Raw genomic sequence first — 23,707 nt, 5'->3', positions numbered from 1 at the left:
AATAAGTGTATAGCATAAGATAAACATCATTATTCATTAAGGTCTTGTTTGAACCACATTCATTGAAAAAAATACACTTTTAAATAGTGACTTGCAATCATTTCAACCACATATTTTTCAATAAAATAAGATTACATTCAAATTCAAAACTTTTGTTTATTTTGTAATCACACATTCTCCATCAATCTATTATTTCAAATTATATATTCTTTAAAAATAATGTTGCTCAAACACACACCAAATCATTCATTCATGTACACAGAATTGTTCTTTTAGGTATCGGTGTTTAGCTTATGTCTTAAGCACACCAGGTGACGTGATATACTATACTAGGTGTTATAAGATAATGGTTCACACCACCTAGTATAGTGTGTCATGTCATTTGAGTGAGTATTTAGGAAATCAGTTTTATCCATATAAATACAGTTGAGATCTGTTGTCTAAAATTGAACATTCAATTTACTGTCCACATAATTATTTATTGACATATTACTTTAAATTAATATGTCCAACTTCTTTGTACTATTATTTGTGGTTAAAAACAAGTGTAAAATGACGTGTTAATAAATTATTGATTAATAACAAATCGAACGGTCAATTTTCTACAATGAATCTCAAGTCGTACATGCACCACGTTACACTACAAAAAATCTTATTGGGTAAAAATGGAAATCCCCACCCCAATAATATATCAAGTTGTAAGGCAGGAAACCCAGAAGTTAAAAGTCTTCTGTGTCGTTTCTCCGTCGTCAGATCCTCCCCCTCTCCACTCTCAGATTCTTCAAATTCAGCAGCCAATCCTCGCTCAGTTCTCCCTCTCCTAGCGCGCCAAATACAAATCCACCCGAATAACACAGGTACCCTTAACCAACCCCCTTTATAAACATATTTTTATTTATTTATTCATTTATTCATCTATATATTGGTATATGATGAAATCCAACTTTTCAGTGTAACAGTGTAAATTTTTTGGTTTTGTTTAAATCCATTGTTGATCACTTTCTGTTGGCGATTTTTACTGGAATTTAGTAGTTGTTGAGCTAGGGTTTTGTTTTTTGTGAAAGGATGGCGGATAGTCCCGGTGGCAGTGGGAGTCACGAGAGTGGCGGCGGTGGTGGCGGGGATCGGAGCCCACGTTCGAGCGTTCGGGAGCAGGATCGTTTCCTCCCGATCGCAAACATAGGCCGCATCATGAAGAAGGCGTTGCCCACTAACGGGAAGATCGCCAAGGACGCCAAGGACACTGTCCAGGAATGCGTCTCTGAGTTCATCAGCTTTGTTACCAGCGAGTACGCATTTTTTCCTCGCTATAGTACAAATTCACGTGTTCATTTGTGTGCTTATTTTTATTAGTCTTACATGGACCTCCATACCTAGAAAATCTCTCAAGTCTAGCTCTTCACTTGTGTTGTGATTGGATAGCTCTGTAAAGACACGAGTTTTTCGCTTTTCATTAGGCATACATGCCTTTTTCTTGGGTATTCTTGTCACTGGGCTAGCTGCTAGTTTTAATGTTGTGATACAAGGCCATGATATAGTGGCCTTACATATATTATTTTTATTTGCGTTAAACAAACACAACTATATGCGTATGTCGAATTAGAAACATGCAGGTGTTGTATATGCATTGTGTATGCATTTTAAGAAGCATATTGGTATTTTCTGCTGTTATATCTGGCATTGATGGCTAACCTACATGATATTATTGCATCAGTTTTGCGTTTGAAATTTCTGTCTCTGTATTTGGGGAACTTATTAGCATATAGAATATTGATAATGTTGAGGATGGAAGGTCTTTGTTTATTTGTTGGTCAACGTCGTAGCTAATTTAATTGTAGCTGTATTTTTATACCAAAAGAAAATAAGGGAATGTATGTATTAATTCTTTTCTTTTTCATCGTGCTACTGATTATGGGAGGCATAATCTTTAGAGACTTAGTTGCGAGATTTTCTAGTGTAATATGATCTATGAAGCAGGTAATAATTACATTTGCATCTCTACATAGTTTGTACGTACTTAAATGAACACTTAGATTTGCATACGTATATTTATAATTTAATTCCTTGAAGTTTTATTAGGTGCCATTAGTACTTGTGAGTTTGGCATAAAACAGTTTTATTTTTGATTTTCTTATAAAATTATGATTAGAAGAAAGACTGCAAAACACGATTGTCGACCTACACATTGCTTATAATGAGGATCAATCCTCTCCATCTCTGCCTTCAACATAACTTGTAGGTTTCTAGTTTCAAGTACTAACAACTCCTTTTCCAATACTCTTTAAGAATTTTAAAGGAAATATTTTGATACTTTCTATAGTTAAAATCTACATTCAGGCTTGGTCAAATATTTTTCTTCTTGTTTGCATGGCTAGAAGGTGAAAGGGGTGTTTGTAAGAGGGTGTGTGGAAGTGTTGGAAAATTCTTGGCATGTGGCGCACGGGGGTGGGGTGGGGTGGGGTAATCCATTCTAGAAGTTCTTTACTTCATTTTATGTTGTGTGCACTCTGTCTCTTGGCACGGAAGTCAGCTTTATGGTGGACATTCATCTCCACAATTTCAAGTCTTAAATTTACACTTCACTTTTAACCATGTATTTAATGATCTTGAATATAAGGCCTTGATACTTCCTGTTGGAAAATCATATTAGAAAAACTAGTTCATTAAAAACTTTTGCAATAAAACAAAAACAATACCTTGTGAAGCACGGTACTCCTCCTAGGGTGGTGGGTCCATGTCGACGCCAATACTCCTCGTACGCTTGTGGACATTTCTTCAGCACATCACCTCAGGATTCCTATTTTTTATAAATTTTCGCTTTGTGAACGCTTCCTCCACACACTACCAATGAAGTGTTTGACATGCCACATGGCATGTCCTATGAATATTTAGTTATTTTCTTTTTGATGAACAAAATGTACATGCCCTCAACACATCGAGTCGTCAAGAACGCGGCAAGCTTTTTATGAATTTTAGAATATTTTGGAAAAATATTAATTATTAAACAACATGTGAAAACCATTGTAGGAGCGAGGTGTTTAATTTGTTTATATCTGCTATATGTTATCTTTAATAGTAACATGAATATTTTTGATACAAAGTAAAACAATCACATCTATTTAGAATATTTCAGCCAAAATTCAAAATGTAACCTAAAAAGAGTATGGTATTATGGAAAAGTTAAAAATTTATTGAAATAAAATTATAATTTTGATAGACGTTTCGCTATGTGTTTGTGTTCAGCTTTCGTGAAAAAGTTACATGTTAACATCTCCGTGTCTTGTGTCCATCTTTATACTTCTGATTTCAGCTTCTTCAATTTTAAATCTGATATCAAAAGATGTGATAGTGTGCTTGATAATGGGCAGTCTACTTCGTGATTTTAATTTTGTGTAAGTGTTGGTTGCATAAAGGAGACAGAAAGGATGGGATTTGGAAAGGAAAAGAAGTGCAGAAAGAGAGGAAATAAGTGTGGGATTAGAGACCAAAGTTATCCAACTCAATCTTCTTCACATGTATAAGAACCCTACTTTTTAATATAGAGGGGAATGGGACTAAGATTAAGACCAGAACCTTTTGGACATTTGCGTCCATATCCCTAACAATGGGTGAATCATCTAATCTATGTGTCTATAGTTACTGTAGTAGTATTTATTGATTAGTATTGATCTCTGCATTATGTGACCTTATTTTATTGGATATTTTTTGAATATGGAATTTTATGAAGTCGAGCAAACAATTGGAACCCAAATAACATTCTGAGGTGGCATAGATCAGGTGTGAAAATAGCTTGACACTTAATCTACAAATTTGAGAATTTTAACTGTATATTCTCCATAAACTACCCTCGAAGTATTTACCCATTTGATGAGATCTCTAGTGTGAGATAATGGATGTCGAGAACAACCAGCATATGATCGTGGTGAGAACTGTCATATCAGCACGATCACTTTATCCATTAAATTACTGTATTTGGTTTATCACTTTTTGGAGTCAACTGTATAGTATGGACGTCCCTTTTTTATTTTTTATTTTTTTGACTTCATCTTTTCACTTCGAAGAAAGATTACTTCATTTTTCAAGCTTTGTCCTTTACTTTGAAGATGCATTTATAGCTTATTGGCGGGAATTCAATGTAAATGGTAAACAATTAATTATGTCCATTCCTTGATTCTTAGCCGGTTGCTTGCTCGTTTAATTATGTAGTTTAAAATTTGCATTCTCCATAAATAGGTGAAAGTTATTGAATAAAAAAATAATGGGGTTGCAGTTTAAATATGAGTAATCACTCATTCTGTTGCACCTGGTAATTTAATTTTGTGACAATGTGACTTGTGCAGCTCGAGTGGGAGATTGTTGGAATTTTGGGCTTTGCTCGAGTAAATTACGTGTAAATATTTCCTCATATGTTATGTTTCTATTAAATTGAAGTTTGTTGATTAATGCAGTTTTAACTGCTTGAGCATTCAATTGTTGTATCTACACTAAAATTAATTTTCATCTCTTCCTCAATGTTTTATTGCTAACATTGATTTGGAAAATTTATCATCTAGATGTGAAAGTGATATTTTGGCCAATGATATTCTTCATGAATGGATAGAAAGTTTTTCAAACATCAAGAGAGTGACGGAGGAGGGAACTTTTTATGGGGGGATATCCACTGCTTTACTAGGGAATTTAGAACAAGTGGAATTAAAATTGATGACTGTGGCATCAAAAGACCTCACCACTGGTCAATTCCTGGGTTGATTTTGTTGAGGATGATTTGGAGGTTAGAACTGTAAGCCGTCTTCTTGAAACTCATGGAAAAATGTTGATGCTGTTTTCACTATAAAAATTAGTCAATGAAGAAACTCATGTTGAAACTGAGATACAATTTACAAAACTTTACAACTATTTAGAGATCTTGGGTTTACTGGATAAAATTTGAAGATTAGTCTCCCAAGAAGTTACATGGGTTTGTAAATTTTTTTTTTTTTTTTTGGTGGGTTGGGGAAAATGTTTGCTTCTCTTTGGTTATATTTAGATTTTGTTGAGATGCTTTTACTGAACAGATGACTTTGTCATGGGGACATAAATTGATGCTGGCAAGTGGAGCGACTAGATACTGTGTGATTCCCTGAATAGTTCAATGCATTATTAAGCATTTTATGTGCATGCAAACACACACCCCCCCAATATATGTATCATTCTATATTTATAACTGTATATTTATGTACGTTCGAATGTATCTATATAATTATTTATTATGACTGTTGTGCTAAGTTGATTAAACTGATGTGATATTTGAAATTTAATGTTTTTTGAATTTGATGACAGCAATTTGTTATGTTGTGTAGAGCAAGCGACAAGTGTCAAAAAGAGAAAAGGAAAACTGTTAATGGGGATGATTTGCTCTGGGCAATGGCAACTTTAGGTTTTGAAGATTACATTGCTCCACTCAAGGCCTATTTGGCTAGGTACAGAGAGGTAGTTGCAAATCTCTCATGTCCTTTTTTTTCCTCCTGAAATTTGAGCCATTACTGTTACCGCATTTGTTCGCTGTTAGGCCTGGTAAAGTTAAGGAAAAAAAAGGAAAAGGAATCAACTTGTTTGTTCTGTGTTTCACTAGTTCATTTGACCTCTCTTTGGTTGCTATTCAGAAATTCGCATTTATTCAACTTTGAAGTTTTAAACGAGTGATTGGCTTCAACCTGACTATTAACACTCTTTTTTGTTTTTTGTTTGATCATTTCGTGGAATGGCTATGATGTTACAGTTGGAGGTATGTATATCAGCATTTTACTTCACATCATCTACTGCTCCTTTTAACTTCGTTTAGTTATCCATGTGGTGATAGCTGTCATGAATTTTCAGGGTGACGCCAAGGGATCTGCCCGGGGTGGTGATGGATCTGGGAAGAAGGATATGGTTGGGACTCAGCTTAGTTCTGATACACAGGTAACTTATGGAACTCAGCTTGGATCTGATACACAGGTAAGTTTTGAATTTTCTTTGTTGGCGTTATATATTTAGAGCATATGATATCTTTGATGAAGTATCAACATCAATCAGAAATCAATATTCATTGTTTATTTTAATTTCGCAGTTTGTTCATCAAGGCTCTTTCACACCAGGGCTAAGCTATACATTCCCAAATTGAATCAAGTATGTCTCTCTCTCTCTCTCTCTCTCTCTCTCTCTCTATATATATATATATATATATATATATATATATATCTCTGTGCTCACGCACCTGCATGGGCACGCTGGTGAATGCCTACTGTTTCAGTTTTTTAACATTATGATTTATATAGCCCCTGTTTGAGCCCCATTCTTTGAAAATAATACATTTTTAAACAGTATTTTGACTGCACATTTTTCAATAAAATAATATTAAATGCAAATTCAAAACTTTTTATTTTTTTATTTTTTAAACACACATTTTCCATCAACACATTAGTCAAAAATTCATTCTTGTAAAAAGAATGGGGCTCAAACATGGGCATACAAAATAACTATATGTCTTGTTTGTCATTCGAGAGGTCTTTTTGGGATGATTAGAGGTTTTCTTTATTATGCCAAGTTTTGAGCCTTTCACATCGTCCATTCAATGTAGCCAATTGGGATTCTCAGGAAACGGTTTATCAATTCTCTATGTTGAAAGTGTCGTCTGGGTTATTTACCCTGCCAGACACGTTATTTAAGTCATGATTGCATATCAATTTTTATTTTTTATTTTATTATTTTATTTATTTATTTATTTATTTATTTATTATTATTATTATTATTATTATTATTATTATTATTATTATTATTATTATTATTATTATTATCCGTCATGATTGCATCTCTTTATTCATAGTGTATGATTGATTGTAAGTCATATAAATTATGCTTTCACACTGCACTAGTGTTGGTAAAGGATAAGACTTGAAGAAGGTTTATGGGTTCTTACATTAGTTTTATAAAAGGAAATGCTGGTACTTGTTTAAATCCTTCTTAGGACCTGTGTCCTAGTCTGAGGCTTCACCTTTTTCATAGTGATATTGGACATGAAATACTATGGGTTTAGGAGTTGATTTTTGAACAATTTTAGATTGGCAAGTAATAAATTGGTTGAGTCTAAAGGCTTGATACTGCAGAGAATAGCGTGAAGAATGGAAAGAAGAATATATTTACGAGGAATCACTCCTGGATTCCCATCTTTCCTACCGTAAAGTTAAAATTGAATGGAAGAACCAAAACGAGTACCGATTCTTATAAATAGATATACTCTTAAGAAGAATTATTTTATACCTATTCTATAGTACTTAGGACTATATGACATGATATTATAGCATGCAACACTTCCGTGTGACCTTTAAGAGAGGCCGGTTGCTCTTTTATTTCATTGATTCCAAAGACATGCTGTGAATGCTATTTATGGATTCAGTCTTAATAGTTATGCTTCCAGTATATGTAAATACTAATGACATGTTCTCATGAAAGGAAGGTTGTTGGTGGACTGCGTTTCTTTGTTTTATTGAGTTATGGCTGCTATGTTAGTGCCAGCTCTCTTGGCTTGGCTTATACAGCAGCATGTGAGGCCATCCTGAATTTAGATAATCTGTGCAGAAGAGAATTTACCTGAGCTGGTGCTTTTTGTATCACAAGCCGTCAACATCTTTTCTTTTTCTAGAAAAAAAATGAAGTAATCCTGATCTGAGTTACTTTCTTTTCCTCTCCAAGCTGGCATATCATATGTAGTATTTTGCTCATTGATTTCATGCATTCTGAATGTAGCCACCAGGGATTCTTGGGAAATTGTTCCTCCTAATCTCCATGTTGAAATCCTCTTTTTAGTTTCTTTTGCTGATTATATGTCTTTTGACAAGAGTCAAGTGATTGAACAGTTGAATAATTTTGTTATCAACCTGCACATGTTGATAAAGGATGAGAACTGAAGAAGATTCTCTTGCATTTGTTTTGAGGAAGGAAATGCTGATACATGTTTAAACCTTCTTGGCACCTTCGTGTTATTCTAGCCCAAAGCTCCAGTTTTTTCATCTTGTGTTACTGGACGTGAACTATAGAGGGTTTTATGACTTGGTTTCTATTCAATTTTTCAATTGGGGAATAATGTGTTCCTAATGATGATTTTAGTTGGATAAATAATGGATTAGTGGAGGCTATTCTTGGTCCTATAAGCAACTAAAAGAAAAAAAATTGTGATCGTGGTGGCGCTCTGGGATATTATAAGATCAAAGGGTCAAGGGAAGACAAACAAGCAAGAACTAGAACATGTTATTGCCCTCTGGAATGAACGTGCTCGTAGCAGTTATGGTTGTTCAAAATCTGGGACTCAAGGAGAGTTTGTTTTTTGGGATTAACGAATTAATATCTAACAATTTATATAGCAACTCTATTGAGTCTGAATGCTTGATGCAGAGTCTATTAAAGAAGGTAAAGATAGGATGACAATTATTTTTAAGAAATCACTCCTAGAATCTCCAAGTTTGCATTTGATTTGTAGCATTTTTACTCATTTTTGGACACAAGTGGATCTGCCGAGATTAATTATTTTACGAGCAAGTTACAATGGGGTCTTCAACCTTTGAGACATTTAGCACTTGGAGTCCGTATCTATACTGAGGCATTCATGTCCCCACTCTTTCAAAAATTAGGCCCAATTTTTTATTTGGCAGAAACTGTCAAGCTAGGCACATGCCACTTTATTTTACTGTGTGGCATTGGATTACATGAAGTTGTTGAGAATAGACTTCCTCAGTATAATTCCACTGAAGAATATGCTGAGTTTGATGGCAGTTCCCATGGAAGTCAACGAATATAGATACGGTGTTTATAGTGAGCAAAAAATAATTTTCAAAAGCTATCCTACACTTAACTAGGATAGCTTGGCTTGGCAATGGCTGAATTTTAAGCCATTTTTGCTTCCTTTTTCCTTTGTAAACAATGCTTCCTCGTAGGTTTGCTCTCTTTAAGGTTACCCATCTAATAAAATCATGAAATCAACAGGAATTTTTCCAAGACGGAAAGAAGAAAAATATGAAGAATAAACATTGATAACAATTCTTCCTATTGATGTGTTGCTTTTTTGGTCAAATTATTTTGGTGGTTGATTTGATTAATCATATTCTAATCGCGGTTTTCTTTGAACCATGGAGCAGATTATGATAATTTCACTGATAAAGCAAAGTGCGACTCTCCAGCTTCAGATATGTTTCAAAATGCCTGCCTTCATATGTACACTTCTAGAGAACAAGTATGTTTGGATTTTTTGTCATTTGTAAATTCTAATATTTCTATTTATGCATCTGTGATAGTGGCTACTATTTATATGATTTAGTGGCCATTTGGTTGGTCTTTTTAAGTAGAATTTATTCGTAAAACCAACATTGTATTCTATAATATATATAGTACAATGGGTTAATGTGCGATAACAGATGCCATGTATGCATAGGAAAGTAAGAAAACGGTTTATATTTCTAGGATTGTGCTGAAGAAGCCGGGGTAGAACTTGAAGCCGGGCTTTTGTTAGGATACCCTAATCCATGTCGGTCGCAAGGGAAAGCCACAAAAACAGAACCAGAAACTGCCCCAATTGCTACAGGCAATACTGTAAGCAAAGTCTTCTGTGTAGACCTAAATGATGCAGGAAAAAAGCAGTCCATTGAATTGGGGTCTAATAAAACCACAACAGCAAAAACAAAAATTGCAAACAAAGCATGAATAAAGTCGCCTAATTGAAGCCTATAAGATGACAGATCTTGTGAGCCTGCATTATCAGTAGGAACCCACATGCCCTTTCTTGTTACAATACCATAGTGTGTTTTCCCTTGGCTGTCGGTATAACTGTCGGTGAACGTAGTTAAAATACACGAAAGCCCACAAAGGGATATGAGTATGGAAGATAAGTACTTGTTAACAATGTGACACTTGCCGTTGTTGGTTAACAAGGGGTTGAGGAACTGATAAATGAAGACGGTTCCGGTGGGGAGCAGCCGGACAAAGTTGCCGGCAGCGGTGTAGGTTTTTGTGACTCTACTTTGGTTTGAAGATGCAGTGCTGCTAGAAGTGGACATTTTTGCTAGGTTTTTTGATATACCAAATTGTTGTAGGATTTTTATAACTATTGCCGGGTTTGCCAGTGACTTTGCCCATCTGAATGGGTTTTGCATTAAGTTATGGAGGGAGGTTGAGAGAGATTTCTTCCACGTAATACATTTTGATCTTTGAGAAGATTGTCAAGAAAGTAGAATGTTATGTTTTTCCTTGCACTTATTATCGAGAGTTAATTCCACCAATCGTCACTGCAGTTTGTACAAAATTTCAAAGTATTCCAACCTTAACTGTCGTTGAATTATTCGCAAAGTCAGGATTGATTGCTCATTTATTAGTACTAATGTCTGATTTGTTGTGGAATCTGTTAAGGGCTAAGGTGAACTAAACGATGCCGATTCTTCTGTCAACTACAAATCGTTGTACTAAAAACCTTTGTCATTTTACCTTAGCGATGACTCATATTCAAAATGACGGCTTAGGTAAAATTCTAGCCTTTTGCATGGAATTTCTAAATATTTTTTTCTAAGAAAATTCAAATGTTACTTTTAATAATTGAATGAACGACTGTGGAACTATAAGTTTCCTTAAATAAAGAAAAATAAAAGGTTTGGCTATGTAAAATGCAAGTTTTTGAGTGGGGAAAAGGGTTTGAATGGGGAGGTGAGGGCATCATTTAAAAAAAAAAAAAATGTATATATATATATATATATATAGAGCACGCTCGGTTAATGGCCAAAAGGGCGAGAAAATAATTTAACGACTAATTTGAAATTCTACAGAAAATGTAGTTGCGATCGGTGAAATTAACTCAATTATCAATTATCAATTATCATCAACCATTATAGTTTAATACGTCATTTATAATCCAACCACTATACCCTTTGTATGTTAAAAAACATTTTCTGGAAGTTGGAACACTGTAAAGCTACAAGACAACTATTGAAAAAGATTGTAATGGAAGATTAAGCAAAATTTAAAATATAGATGATGCAATACAGAGAGAATTATTATTATTATTATTATTATTTTTGAAATTACACTCTACCTCTCTTTTTGAAAAGTTTCTCTTCTTATACATGTCTTGGATTATTTTATTTTATTTTATTATTATTATTATTTTTTTTTTTGTGTGTGTTTGAAGGAATCTTGATAGGACTGTCGGCCATCTTCTTTTTCAAAAGGTTTGTCAGCCATTTGCTTTTGAATGATAAATGACGATTATATATGCTTTTGAAGGACTGTTATATCTGATTTTGAAGGATAATAATTATATCTGTTACTTGTTGCAAAGTTTGAAGGACAATTATTTCTTATTCCATTGCTTTTGAAATTTTTGAGTTATTGGTCATCAACAAAATTATCTATATTTATTATCTTATAACAATTATCTCCATTGTCTTCGGCATCACTTCAGTCTCTGATCTTAAACTTGATTTGGAGGCTTTAGAAGCATTTGAAGTCGAATATGCTAAAACAGCAATTTGTTGTGCTAGATGAGCGAATTCTTTACGATTTTTTGCATTGAGTTAACATTTGGCATATGTAATATCTCGAAATTTTTGTAGAATAGAATTTAATTTTTTTGGTATGCTATATTTTAATGTTTTGAAAGTTTAGGGATTAAAGTACATATGAAGTAAATTTTAATTGGGTAATATATTTAGATATTGATCGAGCAATAATAAGTATATGAATATTGGATAGATCGTAATTAAATATGCATATTAGGCTAAAAAAAAAGTTAATTTGAATTAGTGGAAACCTAAGTTATCAAAGTTGAAAGATATAGTCTTAAATTATATTTTAAATGAGTTTAAAAAAGAAAAAAAAGAAAAGAAGAAGAAGAAGAAGAGAGAGATAAGGAACCACGTGAGAGAGAGAGAGAGAGAGAGAGAGAGAGAGAGAGAGAGAGAGAGGAGCAATTTAAATTGAAATTCAAATTGTTTGGAAATGTATTGATTGTTGGGTGATATGGTTGATTGGCAAGACTAGGTCTAATATTTTGTTTCAAATGCGATTTCCTCAACTTTTATCCCATTTAACGACCATATTTTACACATTTCTCACTACATGCCTTCTATTGGGAGTTGGGTTATTATTGCCCATATATAGATACATGATATGATGGAGAGGACAAAAAAAGGGGGGAATTAGCACAAAACATCCATACCGCTTGCATTCATTATGTAAATCGTCCCTATCGTTTTAAATTTGGTATTTACAACCCTATTTTAATCTTTTTTTGCAGAGTTGGTCCTTTCTATTTATTACTTTTGTATTTACACTAGAAATCCCAATTCCAAGTCTTACAGAGAGGGATCAACGTTGAGTTTGTTATGTAAATTGTGGAATATTTCCGCATACGATGTACTTGATCTTATCACAATTACAGTAGCATCAAGTCTTTCACTCGTCCATTTTCACATCCATCGATCATTTTCGTTCATTTCAAATTCATGAAAGCAACAAAGGGATTGCGGCTGTTTTCGTATTTACATTGGAAAATATAATTTGTTAAAAAAGTATAATGAGATGATAAAAGAGGAGAAGAAAAGCCACTCGGACCAGCAATCAGCCCAGTCATCTGTTTCCAGCCAGCCGAATTTGATCGGCTGGAAATAGTCGGCTCATACATTGGGCCGCTGTTTCAACCTTCCCAGGAATCGGGTTGGTTGTTTTCGACTGGTTGTTAATTATGCAGATGAATTTTTCCTTTTTCTTTAAAAAAAATTATAGATCTGTTTAAACTTGTAAAAATTTATTTATGTATGTAAAAATAAGATTTAACAATTAAAATAATTTATTAATTCAACAAAAATGAAAATAAAAGTATGTAAATATATTTATCCATTTTCGAAGTGATGGATAGAAATAATTTGTTTTTGATGAGCGTTTGATAAATTTAAAAGGTTTCAAGGTTGAAATTAAACAACTTATATTTGTGTTGAAGTAAACAAATAAAGAAAGTGGCTTCGTTTTAAAATTTTAAGTATGAAGTGTTTGATTTCTACTTTGTAACTTAAGGGTATTCTTGTCTTTTTAAACAAAATTATCTCTTTGTAATTGTATAAATTATTTAAGGGTATTCATGTCTTTCAATTAAAAAAGGCCATTACGATGAATGGCAAATTTTTTTGGCTTAAGTTAAAAATTGATTTTTTTTGATTTGCCTCTTTTAAAAAATAACCCGTGGAATGATGGCCATTCGAACTCGTTTCCACAATCTTCAATCTAGTGGCCTCAACAAGCACCTCCACCTTCGGCTAGCCATGTTGGAGACGACTTATAAAAAGGGCTATGTAGGGGTTGATTTTTGATATATTTGTTTGACCAGATTTAACTCGCAAGAGCGCACAATTTATATGAATGAAAATTTGGACAGAGTTTCAGTATAACGATTATGCCAAACAAGGATTAAGGAGTAGAAATAGAAAATAATCCAAGGCGAGACGTTATCTTTTTCTTTAAGACAAATTGCCCCGCTACAGTGCTCACGGTGAATGACACTTGTCTTTCAAGATATAATGGATTCACAACTTGTGGTAGCAACACTTCAAATCACAAGAAGTCGACGAACATTTGATAGAATTTCCTCTCTACAAAGGAAATGCATGAAAATACTATGAAATTAGAAAGGAGAGAATTGCAAGAGGAGAATGAATGCTCAATGCAATTGGTATACCCAAAACCATATCCATATGGTCCTATTTATAGATGTAGAAAGGGTGCAAATGAAGTAGTGTGGGCCAAAATATGTATCTTTTCAAAAAGTTGCAACACCTGGCCAAAACTTGCATTCTTTCGAAAAGTTGCAACACTTCATTTCTTTCAAATTTGGTTCGCAATTTCTCATTCATCCGGAATTGGTATCGAGATTTCAAATATACCACGACGATCTACTCGATGAGTAGAATAAGTTGGTCTATTTATTTTTGTAATTTGACTATCAGATCAAGTCTGAATATTTAGTCGAAGTTGATACGTAGTCACACCTTTTCATTTTCCAGTTTTTGGTTAATTATTTGAACCAATTCCTACAATTCCCCACATGAATGAAAATTCGGGTACGCATATGTAAATGTGATAATATGATGCAATGTAGAGAGGATGCAAAAAAATACTGCATTACGGATGGTGGCTTCTGGCCTTGAACCTCCCTTAGTGAAATACTATCGGACTTACTCGACTAATTGGTAAACTATAGGTCTTGAACCACTCAGCCTTTGGTGTAAGTCAAGACAACAGTACCCACACAGATATTTTGGTCCTGAACCCTTCTTGGTTTCATAAGTGTTTAGAGAATTCAAACCTTAAACAATTCTTATCGAAGCGGCCCCACTTCACACTTACATAGGTGACCTCCTATTAAGAGTAGTCTGTCCTTCTTCACTTGACTTAATCAAGATATAGGAATCATCAAAAGATAATCTTAGCCTTTATCCTCTCTGCAGAAAGCACTTTAGTATCATAAGAATGAGTTAGGAATTCTAATTACCTAAGTGCTTCATGGAATTTTCACAACTTAGTTGTCCCTTTGAACCAAGATCTTGGGATCTCTAGCCAACAAGGTAGGATTACCATTGCAAAAACTCTTACGTAGTAGGCTTTAATCTCATTCCTCTCGAAAGACAACGCATTTGATCTCTAGGCAAACTTTTCGTAAGTAGATCCGCAATATTCTCTTTTGATTTCACATAATCTATGGAGATAATGCCATTTGAGATCAGATGCTTAATGGTGTTGTGTCTACGACAAATATGTCTAGACTTACCATTATATATGTTGCTTCGAGTCCTTCCAATTGCTGATTGACTATTACAATGTATACTTATCGCAGGTACTAGCTTCGGCCAACATAGAACATCTTCTAAGAAATTTCGAAGTCATTCTGCTTCTTCTCCAACTTTGTCCAAAGCAATAAACTTAGATTCCATCATTGATCGAGCTATGCACGTTTGCTTTGTTGATTTCCATGATAAAGCAGCTCCGCCAATGGTGAATATATAACCACTAGTGGACTTGGAATCCTTCATATCGGATATCCAATTTGCATCACAATATCCTTATAATACCACATGATATTTTGTGAAGTGTAATCCATAGGTTAAGGTATACTTCAAATACCTTAGAATCCTCGTCTAAGCCTTCCAATGATCACGGTTTGAATTACTTGTAAATCTACTAAATTTATTCACCGCAAAAGCAATATCTGGTCGAGTACAGTTTGTAATATATATAAGACTGCCAATTATTTGTGAATACCTTAGTTGTGATATGTTTTCTTCCGTATTCTTGACTAAGTGCATACTCGGATCAAGAGGAGTTCTCGCATGACTTTCCTCAAACACGTCAAACTTTTTAAGTACTTTTTCTATGTAGTGAGATTGTGAAAGTACAATTCCATCCTGCGTTCTAGAGATTTTAATTCCTAGGATTGCATCTGTCACACCATATCTTTCATGTTGAAATGCTTTGTTAGCATTTTTTTGGTGTTAAGCAACATTTCGTGACTATTGCTCATTATTAACATGTCGTCCACATATAGACATACAATTACATAGGTATTTGGTGTATGTTTATATATATATATATATAATATTTGTCACATTCGTTGATCTTGAATCTATTTGACAACATTGTTTTGTCAAATTTTTGGTGCCATTGTTTAGGAGTCTGTTTTAATACATACAAGGACTTAACAAGTTTACACACTTTGTGTTTTTGGTTAGGAGAAACGAACCCTTCATGTTGCTCCATGTAAATCTCCTCTTCTAACTCACTGTTTAAGAATACTGTTTTTACATCCATTTGATGAATCTCAAGATTGTGTATTGCCGCAATTGCAATTAACAACCTTATCGACGTGATTCTAGTCACGGGTGAGTAGGTAACAAAGAATTCAAGTCCTTCTTTTTGTCTATATCCTTTAGCAACCAATTTAGCCTTATATTTATCAATGAATCCATCAGGTTTCAATTTCTTTTTGAATATCCATATGCATTCTAAAGGCTTATTACCAGGAGGTAAATCAATCAACTCACATGTATGGTTTTGTATTATAGAATCTATCTCATTACTGATAGCTTCTTTTCAATGCGGTGCTTCCGGTGTAGACATTGCTTCATCGAAAGTCTTTGGATCTTCCTCTACGTTATAGGTTAGAAAATCTGTGCCAAATATCTTGGAAGTTCTAGTCCTTTTACTACGCCTTGGTTCTTCGTCATTTGAAATTCCATTGGTAGTTTCATATGTTCTCTTGTTAGAACTCATATTATCCTTATCTTTGCAAGGAAAAATATTTTCAAAGAATGTCGTATTCCTTAATTCAATTATGGTCCCTTCGTGTACATCTTGTATTTTGGATTTGTGTACAAGAATTCGATATGCACTACTATTATTGGCGTATTCAATAAATATGCAATCTATCGTTTTAGGACCGATTTTCACTTGTTTAGGCTTAGGTACCTCAACCTTAACCAAATACCCTCACACTTTCAAGTATTGGTAGGATGGAGGATGGCCTTTCCATAGTTCATATGGTATCTCTTCCATTTTCTTAAGAGGTATTTTATTAAAAAGACTATTTGTCGTTAAAATAGCTCCCCACATGTTCTGTGGTAAACCCGAACTTATTAACATGATATTCATCATTTCTTTAAGTGTTTGGTTTTTGCATTTTGCAACACCATTTGATTGAGGAGAGTAAGGTGTTGATGTTTGATGAACAATTCCATGTTCAGAACAAAAGTCTTCAAACGGTGCCTCATATTCACCTCCTCTATCACTACGAATATTCTTTATTTGTTTTTCAAGTTGTGTTTCAACTTCAGCTTTATAGGTTTTGAATGCATCTAAGATTTCGTCTTTACTTCTCAAAAGAAAGACATAGCAAAACTTTGTACAATCATCAATAAATGTCATAAAATATTTTTTACTATCTCGAGTTTGTACAAATTTTAGATCGCATATATCGTTATAGATCAATTCAATAAGGGTTGTGTTTCTTTTTATTGAATGAAATGATATTTTAACCAATTTTGCTTCATCTCATATTTCACATTTATGATTATGATTAATTTTATGCGCCTGAATTAAACTTTGATTCATTAGTTTGCGCAATGACTTGTAATTCACGTCCTAATCGACTATATCACAAACATAAAGGCTCAAGCAAGTAAACAGAATTTATAGTTTTATTCATAACGACTTGCTTCGGTGCAATTGTAAGAATGTTCAACTTGAACATTTCATCACGCATGTATCATTTCCCTACATACATTTCATTCTTAGACAATACAAATTTATCGGATACAAATACAAGTTTAAAACCATTCTTACTAAGTAGAGACCCGGACACTAAATTCTTTCATATATCCAGCATATGTAGGACATTGTTGAGGATGGGTTCTTTCCTAGATGTCATCTTAAAAGTGACTTTGCCTTTTCCTTCAACTTTGGAACCTGCAAAATTTCCTATGTATAATTGTCTCCCATTCAATTCTTGATAGTTGGAGAACATTGTCTTGTTTGCACACACATGGCGGGTAGTGCTGGTGTCAATCTATCATTCTTTAGTATTTCCAATAATATTGCATTCGGACACTACTGCAGATAAACTCATTTTTTGCAATCATCGGATAGAGTGTTATTTGCAATCATGTGGGTTTGAGCATTTTTCTTTGGTTTTCGACATTCACTTGAACGATGTCCAGCCTTGCTATAGTTGTAACAATTCCTTTTGAACTTCTTAGCCTTTTTGGAATTGTCTCTTCACGGTGCATAATTAGGAGCCTTTCGTTTCTTACCTGTTGCCTTTGGTTCCATTTTAACAAAATTTGCACCATCTTGATCAATTGACCTTCGTTCAATTCTCAGATTGTCCTCTTCAATCCTCAAGCGCACAATCAATTCTTCCAAATTCATTTTCTTACGTTTGTGCTTGAGGTAATTTTTGAAATCTCTCCACATAGGAGGGTTTTCTCAATAATGGCAACCACTTGAAATGATTCACTCAATTCCATTTTCTTTGCATGGATGTCGTGCAACAAGACTTAAATCTCTTGCACTTGACTAATCACGGTTTTGGAATCCACCATCTTGAAGTCCAAAAATTTGCCAACAATGAACTTCTTTGTTAGGCATCCTCGATCTTGAACTTTGTCTCCAAAGAATCAAATAGTTCCTTTGCTGATTCTTTTGAACACCCCATATAGTGTATTATCCAATCCGTTTAGGATATAGTTCTTGCATAGGAAGTTCGAGTGTTTCCATGCATCCAAAACAATAATCGATTTACGATTATTTTTCCCTTCTTGTACACCAGGTATAGTTTGCTTTAGAAATTTAGTCAAATTAAGAGTGGTGAGATAAAACATCTTTTGTTGCCACCTCTTGAAGTCTACTCCTGCAAATTTTTCCGACTTTTCCCCATGTGGGATGGTAGTATTATGCAACGGTATGGCCACGGGTGGTACCACATTATTGCAACAATTTTGACTTAACGAAATCCTGATGGTAGTCATTTCTGTTACACAAACAGAAGTTCAAAAAAATGATGATAATATCAATAGAGGAATAGTACACAAAGCACTATTCAAACAAAATAATTGTTGTTCACAACCAATCACAAAGACTCAAAAATTTGTCTTAAATTTGCTAGAGACGACTTATAAAAAATGTTATGTAAGGGTTGATTTTTGATATATTTTTTTGACAAGTTTTAACCCGCAAGAGGGTGATCAAAACACAATTTATATGAATGGAAATTTAGATAGAGTTTCGGTATAACAATTACGCAAAACAAAGATTAAGAAGGAGTAGAAATAGAGAATAATTTAAGAAGAGACGTTATTTCTTTCCTTAAGATAAATTGCCCCGCTACGGAGCTCACGGTGAATGACACTTTTCTCCCAAGATACAATGAATTCACTATTTTTGGCAGCAGCACTTCGAACCACAAGAAACCTACGAACTTTTGAGAGAATTTTCCCTCCACAAAGGAAATGCATGAAAATGCTATGTAATTAGAAAGTAGAAAGTTGCAAGAAGAAAATGAATACTCAATACAATTGGTGTACCCAAAATCATGTCCATAGGATCCTATTTATAGATATAGAAATGGTGCAAATGAAATAGTGTGGGCCAAAATATGCATCCTTTCGAAAAGTTACAATACTTGACCAAAACTTACATCCTTTCGAAAAGTTGCAACACTTTATTTCTTCCAATTTTAGCCTGCAATGTCTCATTCATCCGGAATTGATTTCGAGATTCCAAATATATCATGACGATCTACTTGACGAATAGAATAAGTTGATTTATTTACTTTTGTAATTTGACCATTGGATCATATCCGAATATTTGATCGAAATTGACATATAATTACACATTTTCATTTTCCACTTTTTCACACTTTTTCATTTTCTACTTTTTGTTTAATTATTTAAACCAGTTTCTACCAGCCGCACCACTATTCCCTACCGACCCCAACTCGTCAATCGCAAATAATCTGACGGTACCCAGGTCAGTAATTTTACCTTTCCTTTTTCCCTCTTTCAGATTTTGTATCGTAATTTTGTTATTGAAATACGTTTTATTCTGACTATGGAAGAATTTGAAATGAGAAAATCTTGATAGCTTTTACTGTCGTGGGATTCATCGGAAACGAACCACCGAGATTTCTGTGTAAAGCCCAATTGACGCACCAACAATAAGAATAACTTCTACTCATTTTGTTGGGAAAATCAGAAAATAAAAGGAAGAGGATAGGGAGAAATGGGTTCATCGTTTCAAGGCCTAAATAGAACAGGGAAGATGGTGTACAGGGACCTTCTGAAAGCAGTGAGGAAGCACGTTGGAAAACAAGAGCATAATTCCCATTTCACTGATTTCATCAAGCAAGAATTCAGAAATAATATCAATTCTGAGAACCCACAAAAATTGAAACTTGCCCATGATTACACAGTCTATCTCAACAGTGTTCATCACCACAAGGTATTATTTTACTGCTATGCAATTTTTCGGGTTATTGATTTGCCTTTGACATTTTGATTCTACCATTTCTATACATGTAGAAAATTGGTAGATGATTATAGAGATCTGGGTTTTACTTAGGGCATCTCCATCCCTAGCGCCGAATTGGAGCAAAACACTCACTCCAACCCAACAATGTATCAACACACCAAATTGGCTGTTTAGTTGGTGTGAATTTACAGTTTTTCATATTCTCCTTTTGCCCTCCATTTAATACCACAACAAATTTTAACTCCTATTATATCCTTTTAATATTTAATAATTTAATTTAATTTAATTTATATATATTTTTTGTTACTTTGGTTATTATTTTTATTAACATTTATAATAAATTGTAATCAAATAATAAATAATAACTATTGAATTCATTAAAATTCAAAAGTTACAAATTTGATAATTAATTGACGAAACTAATTGTGATTTATGTTTCTTTTGTGAAAGTTTTTAATTATATGTAATTTATATTCTGCGTGTTAAATGTATTTTTAAACTTGTAGTATAAAGTGTATTTATTTATTTATTAATGAATGCAACATTTTAGTTAATTAAATGTAATTTTTAATTTAGCCCTTGTTTAATCCCCACCAATTCTAAAATGCATTTTTCTCTTTCCTCTTTTTAATCACAGATTCTACAATAAAATATTATTACACGCAAATCCAAAACTTTACCTTATTTTTTAACCACAAATTCTCCATAAATTTACTAATCCAAAATGCACCTTTCAATCAAAATGGGGCTCAAATATGTTCTTAGTAATTTTAGAAGTAATATAATTTGTGATTAGATATTTTTTAAAATAAATTAATTGAGAATTGAAAAGCAAGGAAACAATATTCATTTGGTGTAATGGGTTGGAGATGACTTGGCAAGATGGTGTGGAAGTTGCAACAATTTGGTGCCATGGGCTGGAGATGAGCTTAAATGTTAAGAAATAAGATTAATTAAAGTAGTTTTGGTGGAGCTAGGTTAGAATTTCAAGCTTATTGTATGATGGATTAGTGGTGTATGTTATGCTGCAAGGCTTGTACCTTGTTCTGACTGGATTATAAACAGTATAGCTTGAGTCAGTAGAGTGAATTTGAAGCAAAAAATGGATGTAATCATCCCTTTTCTTTCGGATAAAAATAAAGATTCATAAAATATAAATGGTAAATCAATGTAAGGTATTTGACCAAATAGGATCGTTGAGTTCCTATAAAACCTATCTACCCCTACAAGCTTCGAAGCTTAGAGTACAATAGTATAGAATAAAATCTTGCTTAATTTTTTGTACCCATACATTTGGTCCGTAGTTTTAGAATATGGTATACAACTTTTGATGCACAATTGTGAGTCTGTGACTGCTTACTGTATTCTTTCTTGCTTTTATCTTCAACTAACTGGGTGTTTCTTCATCTATTTGATATTATATTTCTCTCTCCATATGTGTTAGAGACAGGAAATATTTTTGGATTAAACCACACATTTTGATGCGTAACCTGCTTCTCGGGGATGTTTACTTCATGTTTAATGTTTCTAGATTACTGTGGCAGAGAGAAATTATATTTGCAACTGATTGGGGCTTCTGTAGCCCCACCCTCACACATCACAAGTTCAAAAGAAAAATAAAATATCAAGTAAAATTCCCCTGTGGAACTGTCGAATGAGGGCTGAAATTTTCTTATAATTCTTACATCCACAATGATAACTTGCGACAATTTAATTGGTTGCAGCTCCTATCTCATCTTTTTCTTCACTAGTCCTGTTCTTTTCAAATCCATAGCCTCTAATTCTACCTTTTGGTTTTTCATTGTGAACTGTGAAGAAAATGTTACCTTTTCTAAAAGGAGATACTTAGCGTGCGATTGGGTTTTTTTTTTTTTTTTTTTTTTTGTTTACTTCATGTTTAATGTTTCTAGATTACTGTGGCAGAGAGAAATTATATTTGCAACTGATTGGGGCTTCTGTAGCCCCACCCTCACACATCACAAGTTCAAAAGAAAAATAAAATATCAAGTAAAATTCCCCTGTGGAACTGTCGAATGAGGGCTGAAATTTTCTTATAATTCTTACATCCACAATGATAACTTGCGACAATTTAATTGGTTGCAGCTCCTATCTCATCTTTTTCTTCACTAGTCCTGTTCTTTTCAAATCCATAGCCTCTAATTCTACCTTTTGGTTTTTCATTGTGAACTGTGAAGAAAATGTTACCTTTTCTAAAAGGAGATACTTAGCGTGGGGTTTGGTTTTTTTTTTTTTTTTTTTTTTTTTTTTTTTTTTGAGAGATTATTTCAAGGTTACAGAAAAAGTGTTTGGTTTGTCATTTTAAAAAACAATTTCTCAAAACAAAAAATTAGAAAACTTGTTTGGTTTAAAAAATTTAGAAATAGTTTTATGACATTTTTGAGGAGTATGGGAAGAGAGAGGGAGAGGAAGAGGGAGAGGGAGAGGGAGAGGGAGAGGAGTATTTGTATTTGGGTAAGTTTTGTGCGCTTTTATTAATTATTTTAATTTGGAAAATTTTTGAACTCATTTTCCTTGGTTTGAGTTTTTTGAGTGTTTTCAAACTCAAAAATGTCAAAACGTCGTTTTAAGTTGTGTTATAAGATTTCCTTGTTTTCAAAACCACATTTTTGAAAATAATATGCCAAACATGTTTTGAGTGGTTTCAAAAACTGAAAACTGAAAATGACCTAAAATAACAAATCAAACTCATTCTTATGTTCTACATAGGTCTGGATATGGTTCGATTCGGTTAACAGGATCTGAAATTTTCAAGTATTTAGTAAGTGGAATCGTTAGGTCTAAATTTAATTATGGAACCGTTTGGGTTCCGTTCCATTTGGTTTGGTTAGGTTTCATTTTATTCGGTTCCCAGGTTTCGTATTATAATTAAATTTTTTAATATTTACAAAGTTACATTAATTTAACTAATGAAATGTTCAATCTTAGCTCTTAGAAAATAATATAGTCCAATCTTACGTGTCTTTTGCATCTCTCTTTGTTGAATTCTTCGTAAATTTGATTGTTAAAATTACAAGAAGAGGAAGATAGCGAGTTCACAATAATTAAGAGAGGCGTTGTTGAGTTTCAATTCGATTTCTCTATAACGGTAGAAATGACCTACGGTAGAGTAACAGATTTAGATAAAACTTAGATCAATTTGATTAAGTTGGCTTTGAACTGAAAATTAAAAATAGGAAAATCATATTTTTGGCTTTGAGCTGAATTAACTAGTTAGCAAATTTATTTAGAAAAATAAAATAATTTGGCTCATTTAAAATAAATTAATTAAAAAAATTAGAGAGATTCGATTCTTCGATTCTTGATCTAGAACCGAAAACCGAATCAAATCCGTTCGGGTATTTAATTTAAGAAGAACCGCTCGGTTTAGTTCAGGTTCGGGTTCGGTTCGATCAGTTCGGTTTGAGAGTATTTCTACTTGTTTTTGTGTTTCTCGTGTAGTCATTGCAAACCCTTTCAATGGTTTTGTGTTTTATTGGGCTTCTCTCCTGTGTCTTCCTTGCTTAGGAGCTAAGGAAAGGATTTTATATAATGTAAAACCTGAACTGATACAGACTTCAAAAAGATACCACTTTATCGACCGGGATACATTGTTTTAATTTTTTTTTTTTTTTTTTGGGGG

General features: G+C 33.5%; 3 protein-coding genes across 6 annotated transcripts in view; 2 read left to right on the top strand and 1 right to left on the bottom strand.

The window, feature by feature from the left end:
* Positions 1 to 695: 695 nt before the first annotated feature.
* LOC111395837 (nuclear transcription factor Y subunit B-1-like) lies at positions 696 to 9,422 on the top strand. Of its 2 annotated transcripts, none has more exons than XM_023022019.1 (7): positions 696 to 857; positions 1,065 to 1,289; positions 5,340 to 5,469; positions 5,759 to 5,764; positions 5,857 to 5,976; positions 6,089 to 6,147; positions 9,150 to 9,422. In XM_023022019.1, exons 2-6 carry the CDS (start codon positions 1,066 to 1,068, stop codon positions 6,140 to 6,142), a joined length of 534 nt encoding a protein of 177 aa, XP_022877787.1. In that variant the 5' UTR covers positions 696 to 857; position 1,065; the 3' UTR covers positions 6,143 to 6,147; positions 9,150 to 9,422. The 2 variants fall into 2 exon arrangements, with proteins under 2 accessions (XP_022877787.1, XP_022877788.1); XM_023022020.1 differs by having other exon boundaries at positions 5,857 to 5,940; positions 9,150 to 9,406.
* Positions 9,423 to 9,467: 45 nt separating this feature from the next.
* Positions 9,468 to 10,064, bottom strand: LOC111395156 (protein DMP2-like). Its single transcript, XM_023021163.1, has one exon. It carries the CDS (start codon positions 10,062 to 10,064, stop codon positions 9,468 to 9,470), a length of 597 nt encoding a protein of 198 aa, XP_022876931.1.
* A 9,446-nt stretch (positions 10,065 to 19,510) lies between these two features.
* LOC111395835 overlaps positions 19,511 to 23,707 on the top strand; it is a 6,381-nt gene continuing 2,184 nt past the window's right edge. Inside the window, exons 1-2 of one of the 3 annotated variants that reach the window (XM_023022018.1) lie at positions 19,511 to 19,566; positions 19,792 to 20,037. In XM_023022018.1, coding sequence (XP_022877786.1) covers positions 19,819 to 20,037 — 219 coding nt within the window. In that variant the 5' untranslated portion in view covers positions 19,511 to 19,566; positions 19,792 to 19,818. Of the gene's footprint in view, positions 19,567 to 19,654; positions 20,038 to 23,707 lie in introns of all 3 variants that reach the window. The other 2 variants (XM_023022017.1, XM_023022016.1) reach the window with 2 other exon arrangements.

This window comes from Olea europaea, chromosome 6 (assembly GCF_002742605.1).
Source record: "Olea europaea var. sylvestris chromosome 6, O_europaea_v1, whole genome shotgun sequence".
Lineage (NCBI taxonomy): Eukaryota > Viridiplantae > Streptophyta > Magnoliopsida > Lamiales > Oleaceae > Olea > Olea europaea.
Note: the sequence above shows the minus strand (reverse complement) of the source record. Positions and strands in the feature narration are given on the sequence as shown.

Bases quoted from the DNA above. Each gene is read 5' to 3' on its own strand.
- LOC111395837 (XM_023022019.1), top strand. From the start codon at position 1,066: ATGGCGGATAGTCCCGGTGGCAGTGGGAGTCACGAGAGTGGCGGCGGT. The intron at 1,290-5,339 runs GTACGCATTTTT...TATGTTGTGTAG, and splicing joins ATCAGCTTTGTTACCAGCGA to AGCAAGCGACAAGTGTCAAA. The intron at 5,977-6,088 runs GTAAGTTTTGAA...TTAATTTCGCAG, and splicing joins AGCTTGGATCTGATACACAG to TTTGTTCATCAAGGCTCTTT.
- LOC111395156 (XM_023021163.1), bottom strand. From the start codon at position 10,064: ATGTCCACTTCTAGCAGCACTGCATCTTCAAACCAAAGTAGAGTCACA.